The sequence below is a fragment of the Passer montanus genome, unplaced genomic scaffold (assembly GCF_014805655.1).
Source record: "Passer montanus isolate IOZ18808 unplaced genomic scaffold, ASM1480565v1 scaffold25, whole genome shotgun sequence".
NCBI lineage: Eukaryota > Metazoa > Chordata > Aves > Passeriformes > Passeridae > Passer > Passer montanus.
Window position 1 is genome coordinate 11,133,013 of NW_024367149.1, and position 18,917 is coordinate 11,151,929.

General features: G+C 44.2%; 1 protein-coding gene across 2 annotated transcripts in view; it reads left to right on the top strand.

Annotated features, from left to right (window-relative positions):
- The window catches only part of CACHD1 (cache domain containing 1), an 86,133-nt gene that overhangs the window by 38,639 nt on the left and 28,577 nt on the right, over positions 1 to 18,917 (top strand). For both annotated transcript variants that reach the window (XM_039711770.1, XM_039711771.1), the window contains exons 4-6: positions 8,914 to 9,020; positions 16,298 to 16,424; positions 18,469 to 18,613. In XM_039711770.1, coding sequence (XP_039567704.1) covers positions 8,914 to 9,020; positions 16,298 to 16,424; positions 18,469 to 18,613 — 379 coding nt within the window. The remainder of the gene's footprint in view (positions 1 to 8,913; positions 9,021 to 16,297; positions 16,425 to 18,468; positions 18,614 to 18,917) is intronic.

Genomic DNA, 18,917 nt, shown 5'->3' on the forward strand with positions numbered 1-18,917 from the left:
TTTAAACACATTTGAGAGAGAGGAAGGTAATTTGGGTCATCAGGTGACTCCAAGGACACAGATGTAGTTCCTGCTGGACAAGGTGCCTGTGGAAAATGCTGCCACATCCAGACTGTTGGCAGTGTGGACAAAAGGGTCAGGAATTCTTTGAGGATAAAAACCTTTCTGCCCTCTGATCACAAAATCCATGCAGGAATCACCAGGAACACCTTCCAAGCAAGGGCTGAGGGGAAGGAGAAATGAGATTTATCACCCCCTTGTTAGCGTGGCCTCATTTTTCATTAGAAAGAGAAGTCTGCCTTTAGTCTGGAACTTTAGTGAATTCCCTTTCACTTCGTCCTCCAAAATTTCATAGCTTGGAAGTCTTTCAGAATTTTCTTTACCTGTGGTGAGCTTGCACAAATTTCCTTCCCAGTAAGAGGTTCAGAACACAAACAGCTGGCAGAGCAGAGGGGGGAATTTACTGTTTGCACAGCTCCTCGTTCAGGCTCTACAGCATGATTTTCATCATTTAGTTGCTTGGATCAATAATTAAATGGTTTCCAGACCAGTTTATCAGGATGTTCTGGACCTTTGCAAGCCCTGGTTGAGGCGTATCTGACCATTGGACTCAGTGCTGTCTGTCGGAAATCATCTGCAAGACAAAAAAAATAATATAAAAATGTATTTTGTGTTTGGAAATTCCAAGTTTTAGCTCCATGCTTTGTTCATTGCCTGATTTGTCTAAATGCTTCTGCCATCATTTCAGTTTTTCTCCCATTTCTGCCTCTCCCATCTGCTCTTCCTTTCATTTTCCTTCCCTGTGGCATTGCATTTCTGGGAGATTCCCCATTTTAGGTAAAATATCAGGAATGAAGCCGAGTCCCCTGGATATTGTGATCATATTTTGAATTCTTCCATGTTTAATTTGTGGACTAGCTGGGTCTGCACTTGCAGAGAGTTAAATTGGATGTGCTACTGCTGCTAACAGCTTATCCTTGGTGTTTGAAATGTTTAATGTTGGTGTTAAAGCAGCAATAAATATAATTTTTTGGTTAAAGTATTTATTAACTGCTGCTGCAGAAGAGGTCATGTGGAAAAGACCCAGATTTGTCTGTGAAAATCGCTTTTTCCATGAGATCCTTGGCCATGTCTGAGTCCTCAGGGCTGTGGTTTTTGTTCTGGAGGGTTGTGAAATGTTTGTGTTACAGCTCCTGAACTCTGTGTGTTCTTCTTCTGGCTGTTTCCTCATGTGGCCTCTTCATTGAGCAAACATTTGGGGCAAGAGCAGTGTCAGAAGTGCATTATCTACATGCTATTTTTAGGTATTTTTACGTATTTTAGTTTTGTGTTCTTCTTCTGGCTGTTTCCTCATGTGACCTCTTCATTGAGCAAACACTTGGGGCAAGAGCAGTGTCAGAAGTGCATATCTACAGTGGTTTTTTAGGTATTTTTAGGTAGATTTGAAAGTTTTCCCCACAGTATTTAAGGCTGTTAGTCCCATGGAGTTCAGCCTCTTATTGTCCAATTTATTGACAATTAATTGGGAATGCTGCAAGTTTGGTCTGGGGAAAATTAACTTGGGAAGGATAAACTATTCTATAGGGAAAGGATTTTTAAATTGTTATTATTCTTTTTTTAAGGGATTGCTGACTTCAGTTTGTGTTTGTTGTTACCATTAAGAAAATTATCCATCAGTTTGCTTGTATTTCTTCTGGAAATCCAAGCATTGGTTTTTCATGTTGCTTGGGATAAACGGTGAGATTTCCACACCTCGTGAGTATAAATAAATGATAGAAAACAGCACAGACTGGGCTAGAAAACGAACCTGGCATTTAAATTGGTTGTTTAATGAGTAGTGAGCTACGACAGGGAAAGCAATATTTATTTTATTGCCAGTACGTGGTGCTGGCTCTTGCAGTGAAGAGCCCAAATGAATGAATTTCCATGTGATTCCAGTCTGGATTGAAATTCTCAGCCTGACTGTGCTTTTGCTTGCTGTTTTGTACCCCGAATATTCTGGTTTCACTGGTGTAAGACCAGCAGTTGTGTGTTTGTGCCCCCTCCAAGGCAGGGTTGTGCAATGGAGCTGCCTTGGTTTGGAAAGTGGTGAAGAGAAATGAATTGGAATATGCAAACCCAACTGGATGAGGCAGTTGGTGGCTATCGAGTGGTTTTGGCAAGGCCTTAATTCAACAAACATTTCCTGATAAAATTACTCAACTGCTTTACCAAAGCCTCTGAATGTGCTTGGGCACAGGGAGATAATCCCAGGCCTAAACCCACGCGCAGGGGCTGCCAAGGAGGGGAAGCAGGGCTCGTGTTCTCCTGTTGGAATCTGAAATTCAGGGAGCTCTGGGAACTTTGGGCCTGTAAGGCGATCCTCACATTCCCCCTTGGTTTTGGTGATCCTTTTCCAAAGGCAGATGGTCTCTGTTGGGATTTTCAGCTCTCCCTAACCAAGCTCTGGGAATGGCACGGGGGCAGGCAGGGAGCAGAGCTTTCCCAGCTCTTCCCACGTGCTTGGTGTGGAAATTGGTGCCTGCCCAAGCACCCAGCTGTGTTTGTGTCCCTGGGTCAGACCTGGGCACCCGGACCAGCTCCTTTTCCCAGGCACTGGGGAAGTGGCTGCCCCAAGCAGACAGAGTTAATCTGGATAAAGTGCTCCAGGCTCTTACAAACCGATGGGAGATAAGGAAAATGGATGTCAAGTGAGGTGCATCTTCTAATCCTGGAAGAAATCCCTGCTGGAAAACCGAGCCTTTGTGTCCCTCACCAGCACAGGCTGCTCAGTAAGCCATGAGGAGCAGATTTCATGCTGTCCCCAGACATTCCCTATCACGATGGAGCTGGGTGGTGATTTACCAGACAATGTTTTAATTAAAGTGTCTTTCTCCTGAAGAGGATAAAAGGCTTTGTGTGCAAGTTGGAGTCTCCTGGTTTTCGTGCCTGAAAGGCCTCGGCAGGTGTTGAGGGAGTCTTGGATCTGGAATGGGCTGATGGAGCACCAAGAAGGGAGGGAAAGAATAAACAGAATTTATTTATCAAAAGTCCTGAGTACCTGCAGTGGGAACTCCTGGGATGCGTGTGAGTTGTGGGAAGTGTCTAAATAGGGATTTAAGAATTGAGTTTTGTGAAGCAGGTTTGGAAGCTTTAGAGGGTTCTACCTTTGCAGCTCTGCATGGTCTGGCCTGGGAGTGATGACTGGAATAACTTCATCCATAGAGATGTTGCTGGCCTGGATGCCAACAGGCAGACAAAGAGGTGGTTTATGGTGAATATTTGCAGATGAAAGGAAATCAAGCTCCTTCCACTCTAAGAGTAAGTCAGATATGTGGGTAATGGCTGAGTATTTGTCTTCTACCCACTACACAAAATGTCTTTTTCTGGAGAAGTTGTGATAGATGCTGTCTTGTGGGAGACTTCCAGAAGTGGCTTTCTATAGCTGCAGTTTGCCAGGGAGGTTGGTTGTGTTAGAGCACCTGCCAGTGCTTTGTAACACAGCAGTGGCTGCAGTAGGAACCACCTTCCAGAAAATAAAATAGATTATTCACATGCATTTGTGAGGAAAGGCAACTGTTCCTGCAGCTTTTCCAACAAAAACCAGATGATGCTTTTAAGGGGACATAAAAAGTCTTCCCTGAGCATGATCCAGTTTTAAGACCCATCACTCTGATGTGCTCCAGCATTTCGTGTCCTCGGCTCTGGGAGAGAAAGGAAATGCAGTTTTTGTGGAATATGAGCAGGGAGAGAGTGGCAGCCCCAGGAGGCTGCCCCAGTGTCCCTCTCTGCTCCTCCTCGTTGGACATGGGTGCCTTTTCATCCCCCTCCTTCCCTGGAGGCCACAAATGGATCTCACTGCTGGGAGGCTGCCCCAGCTCTCCAAAATCCATCTGCTCGGGGCACTGGTGTTCATTAATGCTCCCACTCTGGCTGCCTTGCAAGGCAGCTGGAAATCTGTTTTTGCTCTTTATTTAACTATGCTGATAAGAGCTTAGGGAATGCATTTATCCAAATTTGTGGAAGAAGCTGGAATGGAGAAATATTTGTTGGTAAAACACCCTACTTGGCAGTGGTGCATTGCAAACATGAATGGAGCTGTTTGAATAAGGGAGTTTACAAACCTCTATTTGAAAATCATTTACTCCCTGGCTGTGATACTGCCTTCAGAAGTGGTCTGGTTTTTGCCTTTTTTTTTTTTTTAAACAGATGGTTAAATATTTGCTATTGCAGTTCAATTTTATCACAGCTCTTTCTGTGTTTATCTTTCCTCTCTGGAGCAGTTAAGTGGGAGATAACAGGAATCCTGTTCAGTTCCTTGGGTTGCTGCAGTACCTGAAGAGCTGCACTTCCAGAGGAGGACTGGGGGGCCACAATCAATGAAATTTAAGATGTATGTGCTGTTCTGACAGAGTTTCAGGCTGCAGTACAGCCCAGGGGGTGCTAGGAGATGGAGGCACTCTGCACAGTCCTTGGCAGCTTTTGCCCATCAAGTGCAGCAGGTATTTAGGAAACTTCTCTCCCGGGCTCTTGCTTTTACTTCTCATGTGGCCAAATTCCTCATGAAAAAATGGGGTTTGGAATAGAAATTCCTTGTGAAAAAATGACGTTGGGAATGGTTTGTATTCCTGGGCTGCATCCTCCTTCCAATAGTACATTCTCCTCACAGCTGAGAGCAGCTATACTTGGATTTTTCAAGAATGCTTGAAATAATGGGAACAACTTTGGTGCCTTGCCAGAAGAAATTGTGTAACTGAACCATCAGTAGCTCTTTTTTTTTGGTTGAATTTATTCATAAAAACATTGTTTTCCAGCATTCTGTTTAGATGCAGTGGGAACCCTATATTTAAGTATTTATGGAAAATATGAGTTAAAATCTTGCCTTGCAATCAAGCAAACAAGGCCTAGTTGGGAATTTCAAAGGAAACCCTGAATTTTGAGTGAACTTATGTAATTTCATTTGCATATTAATGTCAGCTTGAATTAGTAAGAATGAAGAGAAAAGGAAAAAATGAGTATTAGAACAATATGAAGCCCTCAGCAGCTGCTCAAGTGCCATTTTTATCCACATCTCCCTCGTTTTTCCCTAAACTCCAACCACACAAAAGAAGTTGATTTACACTGTAAATTCAGGCCGAGCAAAATCCAATTGGAGCTCACTCGAGCTCCGTTTTGATGTCAGATTCAAAGCTCCTGCAAATTCATTTTATCTCCTCCGCTCGCCCGTCTCCCGCTCGTAAATCCTGTTGAAGGAGAATAAAAATGAGCGCGGCCTGATGGGAATTTCATGTGTGAAGTTCAAAGCAGTTTGCACATCAGAGCCAACGTCAATCAAGGCGGGATCTGGGGAGGCAGGCGGGGAGCGTGGAGCTCCGTGGGGACCAGATCAAAGTGGGAGTGGCGGCTCTGTTTGCTCCCTCGGGATGAGCTTCCATCCCTTCTTCATTAAAGGGAATCCAGCAGCAAGACAGGGAGAAGGGGGATGGGCTGGAGGAAGCTGCCTTGGAAGTGAATCTCAGCCAATGCCTTTTATTGGCTTTAAATCTGTTTAAAAAAGCCCCAAAATTATAGCTTGAAAATTTTGGTGTGGGGTTTTTGATGAGGATTTTGGAGGGGTTTCTAAGTGTTGTCATCTGGAATATCTTGGGTGAAATCTCAAGGGGCTTTTATTGGCCTTTTGGTCGTGCTCCTGGCAAAAGTGGCAGACTGGTGAAAGTCAAGGGAGACACTGGTGAAAGTCAAGGGAGACACTGGTGAAAATGCAGGGAGATAGTGGTGAGGATTTAGGGAGGCACAGGTGAAAATTAAAGGAAACTTGGGATAAAATTAATGGAGACACAGGTAAGAATTTAGGGAGACATTGTGAAAAATTAAGGGAGATACTGCTAAAAATTAAAGGAGATAGTGGTGAGGATTTAGGGAAACACTGCTAAAAATGAAGGGAGGTAGTGGTAAGAATTTAGGGAGGCACAGGTAAAAGTTAAGGGAAACTCGCTTTAAAATTAATGGAGACACAGGTAAGAATTTAGGGAGACATTGTGAAAAATTGAGGGAGATACTGCTAAAAATGAAAGGAGATAGTGGTGAGGATTTAGGGAGACGCTGGTAAAAATGAAGGGAGACAGTGAGAATTTAGGGAGACAGGTGAAAATTAAGGGAAACTAAGGTTAAAATTAACAGAGACACAGGTAAGAATGGAGGAAGACACTGCAAAAAATTAAGGGAGATACTGGTAAAAATGAAAGGAGATAGTGGTGAGGATTTAGGGAGACGCTGGTAAAAATGAAGGGAGACAGTGAGAATTTAGGGAGACACTGGTGAAAATTAAGGGAAACTAAGGTTAAAATTAAAATTAACATTTAAAATTAAAATTAAAATTAAAATTTTAACAGAGGTTAAAATTAACAGAGACACTAAGGTTAAAATTAACAGGTAAGAATGTAGGAAGACCCTGCAAAAAATTAAGGGAGATACTGGTAAAAATTAAGGGAGGTGCTGGTGAAGATTTAGGGAGATACTGGTAAAAATTAAAAGGAGATACATATAAGAATGTAGGAAGACACTGGTAAAAATTAGGGGAGACGCTGATAAAAATTTAGAGAGACGGGTAAGAATTTAGGAAAACACTGGTAGAAATGAAGGGAGATGCTGGTAAAAATTAGGGGAGACAGGTAAAAATTAAAGGAGACAGGAATTAAAGAGAGGTAAAGATTAAGGTAAAAAGGGGAGATTTTAGGGTAAGAATTTAGGGAGACACTGGTGAAAAATAAGGGAGGCACTGGTAAAAGTTTTAGGAGACACTGGTAAAAATTGTCTGCTCTGTGCAGAGAAAAGGTGCTGGTCAATGCTCTTCTTCAAATATTAAAATACAGATATTTTTGGTGTTTTAACTTTTTCCAAAGTGAGTGATGGGAAGGTCTGTACAGTTTGAAACTTGAGTGGTAAATGTGCAAGGTATGAACGTGGTGGGAAAGGTAAAACCAGTATTTACAGCTGAGAATACAAACATCAGTTGGAAAGGCCACTTAGCAGTGCTGGGCTTTGGTTTTAATTGTGGCTTTAATGCGGAAATGCTTAAATATATTAATAATGCATTCTGAGTGAAACTTAGAAGCACGTGGAAAGTTCTGCAGTGTCATTAAAATGATGACAAATATTGCAATGTAGATTGGCCACAGTGCTGCCAGTTCCTGGGTTTGATTTTCAGCTGTGATGGGAGCTGCTCTCTCCTCCAGGTCCTTGTGCCATGGAACCAAAACCACTCCATTGCAAGGTGCAAAAAGTCAATTTTAAGGCAAACAGCAGCTGGAAGGAGATTTGAGGCAGACATCCCACCTAGCCCAGTCTGGGGCAGCCCTTGCTCGAGGCTGGCAGGTCTGGTCTTTAATTTATGGGACTGAAAACAATTTTTCATCTTTTATTTATACTTTTTTCCCCCATTAACTGCATTTCCTTTTTGCTGTAAGAAGAAGGGATGGGATTGGGCTGCAGGAATTTTTTTTGTTTCCTTCTTCAGCTCTGCTGCAGATTGTTTAGGCATCCACAAATTCATCATCCTGGTGGGTAGCTAACAGTGGCTTCCTGAGAGGAGCTGAGGCCTTGGATGATTTTTGGAGCATGTTGAAGCATTTTAATGCAGTAAATGAATAATGTTGGTTGCTAACAAGGCATCCTGTTGCCATCACTAATAGATTTTGATGGGAGCTCTGGGACAATCCGTTTACATCCTGAAAAGTCATTATTTTTCACTGTGGGGTTGTTCCTCAGCCGTGCTCGGAAATATTTCTTTAGGATGGAGATGTTTAATGTGCAGTTTTTTGGGTTTGCCCCAAGATAAACACGATTTTTGTGGAACCCATCCGTTATCAATCAATCTTAGGCTGGAGATTCTTCAGCCAACAAAAAATCAACAGCAGTTTTGCTCTCTTGGAAAGAGCTGTGATTTTTTTGAAGTGGTTACATTTTGAGGGCGATAAGAAAAGCCACGGCCTCCATCCAAGAGCTGCATTCCTGGGAAATGCCTTTTCCTCGACAGAGAGGGCTTGGGAAGCTCCCTGGGAGGAGGCTGCCAGTAATGTCAGCAAAGAGCTCCAGCAGAGGGGACGGGCCGTGCACAGCTCCAGGTTTGGCTGCTCTGGCTCTCTCAGAGCATCCCAGGCTGATCTTCAGCCCGGGGCTGAGCAGGAGCACAGACAGGAGACCTTGGTGTCCGTCTGTCCGTCCGTTCCTCTTCCTGGCTGTGGAGAGCGAGGACAGCGCAGATCAAAGGGACTTGGGACAACAACGTGCAGGATGGCTTTGAGGCAAAGGAGGGCAGGGTTAGGTGGGAAATTGGGAAGGAATTCCTGCCTGGGAGGGTGGGCAGGCCCTGGCACAGGTGCCCAGAGCAGCCCCTGGATCCCTGGCAGTGCCCAAGGCCAGGCTGGACGCTGGGGCTGGAGGTGTTGGGGTGCAATGGGATGGGTTTTGAGGTTCTTTCCAACCCTTCTTTGATTCCATAATCATCTTTTCATGCATCCTTTTCTTGTTTTTCCAGATTTGGTGGGAATTTCAACACTAATTTCTCACTATTACTAGTTATTTACACTGAAACATTAAAAAATTTTGGGTTTATTATAAATGTAGGTTTAATAAAAAATGTTTGATTGCTATTCCTCTTGTTGTCCTTCCATATTTGATGGGAATTTCAGCTCTGTGTTACTATAAATATTTACACTGAAACATTAAAAAGCTGTGATTTTTGCATTGTAAATGTAGATTCAATAAATGTTTGATTGTTGATCCTGTTGTCTTTCCAGATTTGATGGGAATTTCAACAGCAATATCTTACTATTAATAGTTATTTACACTGAAACATTAAAAAGCTGTGTCTCCATTGTAAATGTAGGTTCAGTAAATAATGTTTGATTGCTGATCCTGTTGTTGTCCTCCCAGATTTGATGGGAATTTCAACACCAACGTGTCCAGAACCATCAGCTGCGATCGACTCTCGACCACTGTCAACAGCAGAGCCTTCAATCCTGGACGTGACTTAAATTCTGGTGAGCAGCCCAGTTCTACTTTGGGGTTTTTTTTCCTTCTCTTGTAGGGTTTTTTCCCCATTAGACTCGAACATTTCCTTGGCACAGAGAATTTGCATAGATTGCCATAGCAACAAGCTTTTATTTCTCCTTGCAAGTGTCACACTGCTCTTAATTTGAGATTTCATGATTGAAAGCTGATACCTACAGTAATGCCCTTAGTCTAAGTACTTTATAAAAATGTCATGAAGATTTTATTCCAGCCTACCGTGGATAATTTTGTTGTGGTTTCTGCACTTTTTATTTCTTCATTTTATTTTTTTTCCCAAGGTTTTCTCCTTCCTAGGCCTGTCTGCTTTGGCATCAGCAGTGTCAGCTGCTGCAGGGGCCACACAGGGAAGTTTCTCTGATCTGCTTAGCTGAGTTCAGCCCATGTGAGGCTGCCTTTGCAGTGATATGCAAAAACGACCAAATATGAGGGCATCTTAAAATATTTCCTGTCTTTGTCCTGTCAGGGCATTTTCTCAACATGTTTAAGGACTTAGAAATATGCTTAGAACCAAAATACACACGACTTATCCCTGAAAAATTCAGCTTTTGGGCCTCTGCTGCAGCAGGTTTTTTTTTTTTCCTTGCATCCTAATCAGTGTGGATTAATACAGGGATTTCAGTTGGGTTTAGTCAGACTTTGCCCCAGCTGTTCCACCTGACTTTTCAACTTTTTATGGTGCTCAGGGTTATAAATTAGGGAACATTAATAGACTTTGTGAATTGCATTTTGGGGAGGTGTTGTTTGTTCATTCTTTTGGGGGAATAATGCAGACTTGGGATTTATTTTATTTTCATTTTCAGAGGTCTTTTGGAATAAAATGCTGATTTATTTTATTAACTTGACTTGATGAAGTGGCAACCCTGCCATTCCACCCTCACCATCTTGCAACAAACAGGGGGAAAGAACCCCAAATTTTTATAAACTCCTTTGCTGCTTCCTTCTTTTAGCTTTGCTTTCTGGATTCTCATGGAATACACAAATGAGCAGTCCCCACAGGCTGTTTTCCATCCCATCCGTGGTGTCCCACATCTTGGATGCAGGTGCTGGCCAGGCTGACTTCCTGACAAGCCATGATTTGTGTGGTGTTTTCCATCCTAAAGCCAGGCACTCTTTGTTCACTCGCTGTGATTTGCAGGGCTTTGTTTTACTCATCTCTTTATTAAAAAAACAAACCCAAACGACTCATTAAAATAATGTTTAAATCACATGCAGTTGTTAATTAATCAGAATAATTTTTGAAGGCAAGTTTAGAGTCACTGTTGTAAGAGCAAAGCATACAATGAATCACTTCACGGTTTTTAATTAAATTAAATAAAAATCTTTTTCTACTGCAGAAGTTGGAGGTTAATGAAGTATTCAAGAAATATTCCTTATTTTTGAGTGATGAAAAGCAAATAAATTGCAGTTTCTGGTAAACATAATTTAAATTTCTGGTTTGAATTCTCAGAGAAATAAAGTGAGTGGGTGTTCAAGGTTCCTGCTGTCGTGGCTCAGCAGCGAGGCTCAAGTGCCTCCTCTTCCCTTGCCTCTGGCTTGAAAGATTCCTGATGAAAGGAGAACCTTCAAAACATGGCATTGGCAGGAAAGGGCAGCAGGAGAGGAGAGGGAATTGAGGGAGAGTAAGAGCAGGGATTTATTGACAGCACACTCTCCTCTGGCTCTCCTTTTGCAGAATCAGCCTTGGGGGGAGGTTTTGATTAGGGAGGAAATGTCTGTAAGAGAGAAATGGGATGGGAGGAGTGGATGAGGCAGGAAAACGGGACGGAAAGCAGGACGGAAATGGTTAATAGTTGGTACTGGGTGCACACCTAGTGAAGAGAGAAGTTTTGTGTAGGTGAGGCCAAGGAACACCCTTGGTCCTTGCTGTGTTTAAAGCTCTGAGAGATCAGTCACAGGTGGGGCTGGGCTGGAAGGACCTCAGAGCCCCCCCAGTGCCACCCTGCCATGGCAGGGACACCTCCCGCGTCCCAGGCTGCTCCAGCCTGGCCCTGGGCACTGCCAGGGATCCAGGGCAGCCCCAGCTGGGAACGATGGCAGTTCCACCTTCCCATCCCTGCTCCTCATCTCAGCCACACCGGCTGCACCAGCCCAACCCCAGCACCAGGGCTCTGAGTGGCCCTTGGGGACACTCAGCAGGGCACGGCTGGGGTGGGGCTGTGTCAGGGAGACACAGAAGAGCACCGTGCCTTTCAGAAGGCTTCTCTCTGCTTATTTTAACAGCACACTGTCTTTTATACCTCTTCAGAAAGTTTATACTTGTTCATTGGCCACAGCAAATCCACGCAGAGCAGTCTCCACCACTGTCCTCAGCCAAGATCCAGCTGCAGGCCTCTCCTTTGTCTTTTCTTCTTCTTGTTTTCCATGTCTAACCTTGACAGAACTCCTTTCAGGGATAAACAGGACTCTTCTCACACTCCATGCCCTGCCTCAGGGCCGGGCAGGCTGGAGCAGTGTGGGACTGCAGGAGCACTGGGCTCTGGGGTAAACCTGGGCACTCTTTGGGGTGTCTGTGCTCAGGGGGTGTGTGGGTGGTGTCTGCAGCACTGGGCTGCAGCCATGGGCTGTGACCCGTGCCAGGAAACCCATGAGTGCCCAAAGGAATTCATGGGCTGGACAGGAGCTGGCTTGGGATGGAAATGGAGTGGGAAGCAGTTTTGGGTGGAGGGATGGAGTGCTCCCAGTGCCCCGACATCCCCCCAGCTGGGGAGATGCTGTCACCTTGTAAATGGGGTTTAAAAGTACTAATTAGTGTATCTGTGTCTTAAAACTCTTAGTTTTGTCTTTCTGTGGGACCTCTTACCTTTGAGGGCACCCTCAGGGCAGAGCCCCTGGTGTGCACAGGAGCCAATTCTCAGTAAATTGATCAATATTCACATTAAACTAAAACCACTCTGAAAGAAGACAGACAAATATAAAAAAAATCCCCACATCCCATAATTTTCTTTCTTCTCTCATAAGTGTCCTCATGCAGAGCTGGGGAGGAATATCTGTTTGCACTCCTTCTGCCTCACTTATTTTTATGCTTTAAAAACTGTGGGTACATCTGGGTGTTCTCATCGTTGTCTTCCTGAATGAGTTTTTCATTTCATTCTGCACATAAAAGGCAAAATTCCCATGAGTATCCCCCTTTTTCCCACATGAGTTCTGCAGTTTAAATAATCCTGCCTATAAAAAGCTCCTGGCAAAACATAAATTTCAGCTCTGCTCGACCTCGAGCTCAGCTCTGGAAATGTTAATCTTGGCCCAGGGTAAAAAGTGGGATTGGAGTGCTGAAGTTGGAGGTGTTGGAAGGGAGCAGAATTTGCACCACAAAGCCACAGGAACAGAGCCTGGGAGAGCCCTCAGGGACAGCAGCCCCAAATTCCACCCTGGGCAGGGTGTTAAGAGGGGTGAGAGAGCTCATGAAACTTTCAAATCTGTTTTTTCCATTATTATGGGATTTTTTTTTGTTAAAATAAACATTAATCTTAGGGGAGGGAGAAAGAAATAGATGTGCCTCCTCAGCTTTAAAAAATATCACTTTTACCACTGTTTTTTCTTCATATTAGGTGGCTTTTAAAATGGCTTTTAATGTCTTAGAAAGAGTTTGTTTTATCTTGGTTGGAGTTTTGCATCTGGATTACTTTTAGCCATTACTACAAAACAGATAAGGAGAAAGTCTTTATTCTCCAGATGCAGACACAGGCTTTGGGCAGTTAGATGAAGAGATCTGTCCTCACCGCTCTGAATAGTCTTTTATTTATTAAATCTTCCCCAGAGCCAGTGCATTATGTTATCAGATTCCTTTGCAGGTTTTTTTTTTTGCCTTTTGAATAAACAGGGAACCAGTAAATCTTTCTCCTTCTCATCCTTCAAAGTGCTGAAATGTCTGTTCCAAGTCAGGCAGCTTTGTCAGAATGCTCCTCCCAAGAAATATGCAGAGATGGCACCAAATTGCCCAGTAAATTTTGTCTGTTTTATTCAAGGTGTTGATCATTTAAAGTCTCAGAATCGTAAAATATCTGGAGTTGGAAGGGATCATCGAGTCCAGAATGTGGAATGTTCCTTAAATTGCTGTATTTTAAACTGATTTTTGGCTGAGTTAAAATGGCTGGGAGTTATTTGAGCAGAAGAGTTAATACCCCCCCTTCCAAATCCTTTTAATGGAGGAATCTGGTCCCATTCCTTAAAATGAAAGGATTTTTTTCCTTCTTTTCCCTCCAGAGTCCTGAGGATTGAGCAGGGCTCTGTCCTGGCTCATGCCACCAGCAGAATGTTAATTGTGGCTGAGCTGCAGAGCTTTTATTCCTGGTGACAACACAGGAGCTGCAGTTGGGTTTGACTCGGAAAATCCTGGATGAGATCTGTCTGGGGAGTCAGAGGATGTCTTCACTTGTGCAATAAACACATTTCTTTGTGCTGTTTCTTCACCATGAGGGTTCTTAATGGAGGGACTTGTCAGAGGAGAACTGGAAATTAAACTTCCCTGGTTTTTGTGGGATGAGATCCGAGGTCGGCAGCTCAGCAAATGTAATGCTAAAGAGGAGGGCTGTAAGAAACCCTTTTATAATGAGCAATTATGTTCAGTAGTTCCTTTTTTTCCCCCTGACTGTTTGTGCTGTTCTTTGAAGATTAATTAGTTAATGATTTGGCTGTGCTTTGAAGATGTAAAGTGGTATCTAGAAGTGCTAAGTGTTATCATATCGCATTCCCTTTGAAGTTTTATAAACTCTGTCACACAGGGCTTTCTTCCTAAAAGTCCTTTTTGCCTTGTGAGATATTTATAATTAGAGAGAACCATCATTTCAAGTGCTGTCGTCTTAATACATCCCAACTTTTCCAGTCTGCAGCAGGATTTGGGATCAGATCTTGCTGCAGGGGAAGTGGAGGAGACAGAGGTTTTGGAGTGACCTGGCAATGCCACTTCAGGGGCAGCTGGCCACTTTTATTCCCAGCCTGTGTCCAGAACTAAGGGATCAGCTTTTTATTTGGGTGGAATAACCTGTCCAGGGGCTGGTTTTCCTGGGAGGAGGAGGTGGGAATAAACAACAGGCACTGAGGGTGTGGAAAGTTTGGGGTAAGTGAGATTTAGGTTAGAAAAAAATCATCTGCTGTGTGTCCTGGCAAGGAGCAAGAATTGAGGAAATATCTGCAGGGCATTCCTGCAGCTTGAGTGGATGGAAAATAAGAATGTGTTTGAAGAGAAAAAGTCTGGATTTTTCAGCCATGGCTTATCTGGAGGGAGATTGTCTGCTGTGGTCATAGGAAAATAAAAAAAAGGGGGGAAAAGCAGAGTTAGGATAGAACTGGTGGTCCCTGGGGAGGGTGTTATTGAACCAACACTCACTGGAGGAAACATGAGCACAACTGTGTGACAAGGAAGAACAGCAGAGCTTGAGTTTCAAAACCAATTGTTTTATGGGGAAAATGAACACTTTTAAATCCACATATTCTCGTGGGGAAATAAATACAGCTCGTGGCCTTGCAGGAATGAGAAGTTTAATATAGCAAGGATTAAAAAAGCCAAAGCCTTTAAATTATAAACTCCTTTATTGTAATGTTGTTGGTAAAATGAGACTGGACAAGTTGTTCAATCCAGGCTTTAACTGAGTGTTCACATGTCAACTTTGAAATTACATTTTTCAAGTTCTGTAACTCAAAACAAAAACTTCAACACCAGAAATTCAGCCTCTTTATACAAAACAACTTCACCCCCAGATCGATGAAATCCTGGTGGCTGGGCATAAAAAGAAGGATTTAAATGTTTTATAGTCTCGTGGCCCTTCTGCCTGCAGGAGGAGGCAGCAGTTCAGAGAACAAGTAGATTTTGGAGGGGAGTGAGGGATCTCTGGTAGTCCTTGGTCCATCAAGGCAGGGAATTGTCCTCATGAGAAGCTGCATTTTTGCACAGAGCTCAGCAGTCCCAGCCCAGCATCCCAGTGGGGTTTGTAGGCACTGTGGGAAGTGTCAAATACTGTGGCAAAGAGGAGTGGGGGAAGCCCAGGACCGTGGTTTGTGCAGGGTAATTACCCTGGGCTGGATGTGGAGAGAACATCCAGCCACAGCCAGTCTGGGAAACTTGAGTAAGTGCTAAAGTGTGGAGGATGTGGAGCTCAGACTGTCCTCAGTGTGGGTATTTGGGTGTAGAGTGTCTGGCTAAGGCTTGAGTGTGCCCTGCAGTCCTTTCCAACCCAAATATTGGCATATTTGATAGTGAAGGAGATGAAACTGGCTTGTTTTCAATCCTGAGGGAATGCTGGAGGGAAATGCTGAGCAAAAGGTGTAGCACTGGAAATCAGAGCCCCCCTCTGCCAGCTCTTTGAGTTCTGCAATCAAAGAACATGAAAGGAGAAATGGCAAAGAAATCTTTTCTTTTTCTCATGCATTTTAAGCTGGTGTGATCCACTTTATTGGCTCGGTAAAAACTAACGATTTCAAATATCCAGATTTTGTTTTCAGCCTGCTGCAAGCAGAGAGGATGTTCAGCCCTGAGTGGGAAATATTTATGTTCCTGCTGTGGTGCTGAGGGGCTGTGTGCCTCCCATGCTAATGATTTCCCATTCCCTCTCTCCTGGGAGCATTTCCCTTTTGTTTTAAAGGACTTAGAGTTAAGATCAGTGGTGTGGCAAAGTTGGTGATTCCACGGATGAACATCAATCCTTAGTCTCTCCAGGCTGGAGAGAGAGCAGATAAGGTCTGTGGGACATTCCCACTGCACCATGAGGCAGAAATCCTAGTGTCCATGGGATCTGTTCCTTTCCCAATGTCCATAGGATCTGTTCCTTTCCCTGGCAATATGTTGGTTATGAAGCTGTGAGCACAAAACCTGTTGAATATTTTGCAGTTATTCCACCAAAAAGAACAAGATTTTTTAACATGAAGGCTTTTTCCTCTTTGGAAAGGATGTTGACAAGGTATTTATTATTACATGGAGATGTAGAGGTGTATATAAATTATATATAATTGCCTTAATCTCTTCCTTCCTCACTCTTGCCTTGCCTTCCAGGACCTGGGTGTACTTCAGAGATTCAGGAACTGTCATCACATATTAAACAAAATCTGTCCAACCCAGTGCTGAGTTTCTTGAACTGTTTGCAGATCAGTGAAGTTTTCACCAGTGTGTTTTCCCCATCCTGAGCAGAGCAGTTTGTGTTTCGTGTTGGGCCCTGGTTGTTCTCCAAACTCCACCAGAGAGGCCCAGAGTAACAAACCCTCCGAGTCTGGGCTGCCTTTGTGACTCTGCCTCCTTGTCCCTTGCACCCTGCAGTCCTTGCTGATAACCTGAAGTCTAACCCAGGGATCAAGTGGCAATATTTCAGCTCAGAAGAAGGGATTTTCACCGTGTTCCCAGCCCACAAGTTCCGGTGCAAAGGCAGCTACGAGCACCGCAGCAGGTAGGATTTGCCTCCTTCCAATTTCCTGGGAAAAGCGTTCACAGTGCATTCCTCAGGCCCTGGTTTCCCTCACTGCTGTCCTTGGCCGAGCTGCCAACCTTCACGAGTAACTTCTAATGGAGTCCCTTGGGTTTTCTTAGGGCTGTTTTTTAAAGCACCACTTTTCACTTCTAAGGAACTAAACTAAAATTCCAAACAGGTTCCTCACCTCTCCCAAATTAAATCAGCTGTAAACAGCAGTGACTTGGAAATTGTAGGTCAGCCTGCAGGCAAAATCTGACTTACATTTGACTCATGCTTGACCCCTGTTAATAAAGCAGTGAGCAGCCATTCTGCTGGTTTGGCAGGTGCATCACTTTGGGAGGGAGGGGAAGGATGAGACACTGGGAAGGGCACAGAGGTAGGAACATTTTTCCCCAGGTTCAGGTGGCACATCATGGATAGTAGGGAAGCAGCAGTGAAAATTTCTTTCCACTAAAATAAAACAGTAAAAATAAAGCATCAGCTGGTGGCAGGGTTTCCTGCACTGGGATTTCTGTTCTCTACACATGAAGCCAAGAATTTGAGGTCCAGTATTTTTCTCTGCTTTTTCTGTCAGTACCATGGGATAGATGAAGGCTCGAGGGTGGGAAGGTGCAGTGGCTTTAATATCTCTGGTCACACATTAATTAATTGTACAAGTTAATCAGTCTGGGCTGGGGAAGCAGCAGCACATCCAGGAACCTTTTGGGGACACTAAGGATGGTTTGGTTTTCTGTCAGGGTTGAACAATCAAAAGTTTACTGATGGTATCTTCAGTGTGCCATCAAAGCACAGAATTCTGAGCTTGACTGAGTTTTCTGGGGCCTTGGAAAGGTGAGGAGGTGAGAGCAGGGGGTGCCCCAGTCCTGCTCAGAACTTCGACACTAAAACCATCAGTGGTTTTATCCAAATCACTTAGTCTGGGTCATAGTTCCTCCATGGCTAAATAAGGGGTCTCTTTTTGCTAATATTTAGTTCAGAGGGTAGTTTGGGTGAATTAATTAGTTAATGCTTCAGTGCTTTGAAGATCAAAGGCCCTGTTTTAGTTGCAGGTATTAATTCAGGCTAGAGCTGCAGGCTGTTTTACAGTTAAGAACTGATTTGTGCCAGTTGTTTACTGCAGTGCCTTGTGTCAAATCTTCTGCATTTCCTCTCCTTTTAATAAGATTTCTGTGTCTGCCTTTGATATTATAAAATTGAGATCCCAAAACTCTCCCTTGACTGTAAGTAGTTTTGTGTCTGGACTAAAGAGAGAAACTTGCCATTTGATATTAATCCTTCCTCCGTGCTGAGGATCCTCCTAATTTATTCCAGGTTGAAACCTTGGCGTGAGAGCTTGTGAACTCTTTCACACCTCTCTCAATATTGAGCTGGATCTGAAAGCACTTCCCTGAAAACAAGATTTTTGGTGCTAGCACAGACACATGGCAGCACTGAGAGTCACTTTGGGGTGTAACACCGGGCAGATCCAAGGGCTTGTGCAGCATGACCCGGGTGAGAGTCATCCCAGGGCAGCCTGCCTTGGCCAGGAGCCTTCTTACAACAGCCCAAACACCCTGGGCTGATCAGCTCCCTGCAGGTTTTTACTTGTCGTGGCCCCAGCACATGCCCATTGTTGCACTCAGTTCACGTGTGGGTGAAGTTCCCAGCAGCCAGGATTTACCAGGAGGCATTTCTTGCTGCATTCAAACCTTGCTCTGAACTGCTGCAGTGATCCCAAACGCTGCTGCTGTGTAAGCAGCAGGGTTAATTCCTGAAAGCTCTTGCTGTGACAGAGAGAGAAGAACTTGGTTAGGTTAAAAAAAATTCAAGAAGTGAGGCGAATTTCTGCATGCTCAGATTCTCAGCTGGCCTTTCCTGGTACAAGTTTTCATAAGGGAAAAAACTCCTGTTAAAATTCATTGTTTCTTCCTGGTTTTTTTGCTTGGGTGTTCTAATTCCTGCCTATTCCCACTTGTGAGCATTCCAGCGGGATGCCGGGGTGCCTGATGGTGATGCTGGTTTGGGTTTTGTCCCTCCTCAGGCCCGTCTACGTCTCCACCGTCCGCCCTCAGTCCAAGCACATCGTGGTCATCGTGGACCACGGCGCCTCTGTCACAGAGACACAGCTGCAGATTGCCAAGGATGCTGCCCAGGTGATCCTCAGCTCCATAGATGAGCACGACAAGGTGAGCTTCCTCCAGGCAAGGAGCAGCTTTCCCTGGCTTTTCAGCTCTCACCCTAAGTGGTGTTTTCAGTCATGGGCTCCAGCGGGTTTGGGAGCTCCCTCCGAGGGGTGACAGAGCCTTTCTGCTGCAGGGGAAACCTTTGGGGATCTGCAGGCTGGGGAAAAAGTGAAATCCCACCGATCTAATTGAAAATCTTGTACCTGAGCAATCTTTAAAGGCTCCTCCATCTCAGCAATATTTCAGTGGTGGTCAACAGGAAGAAGAGCCATGCTCCAAACATGAATCCTTCTCACATCCTAAACTG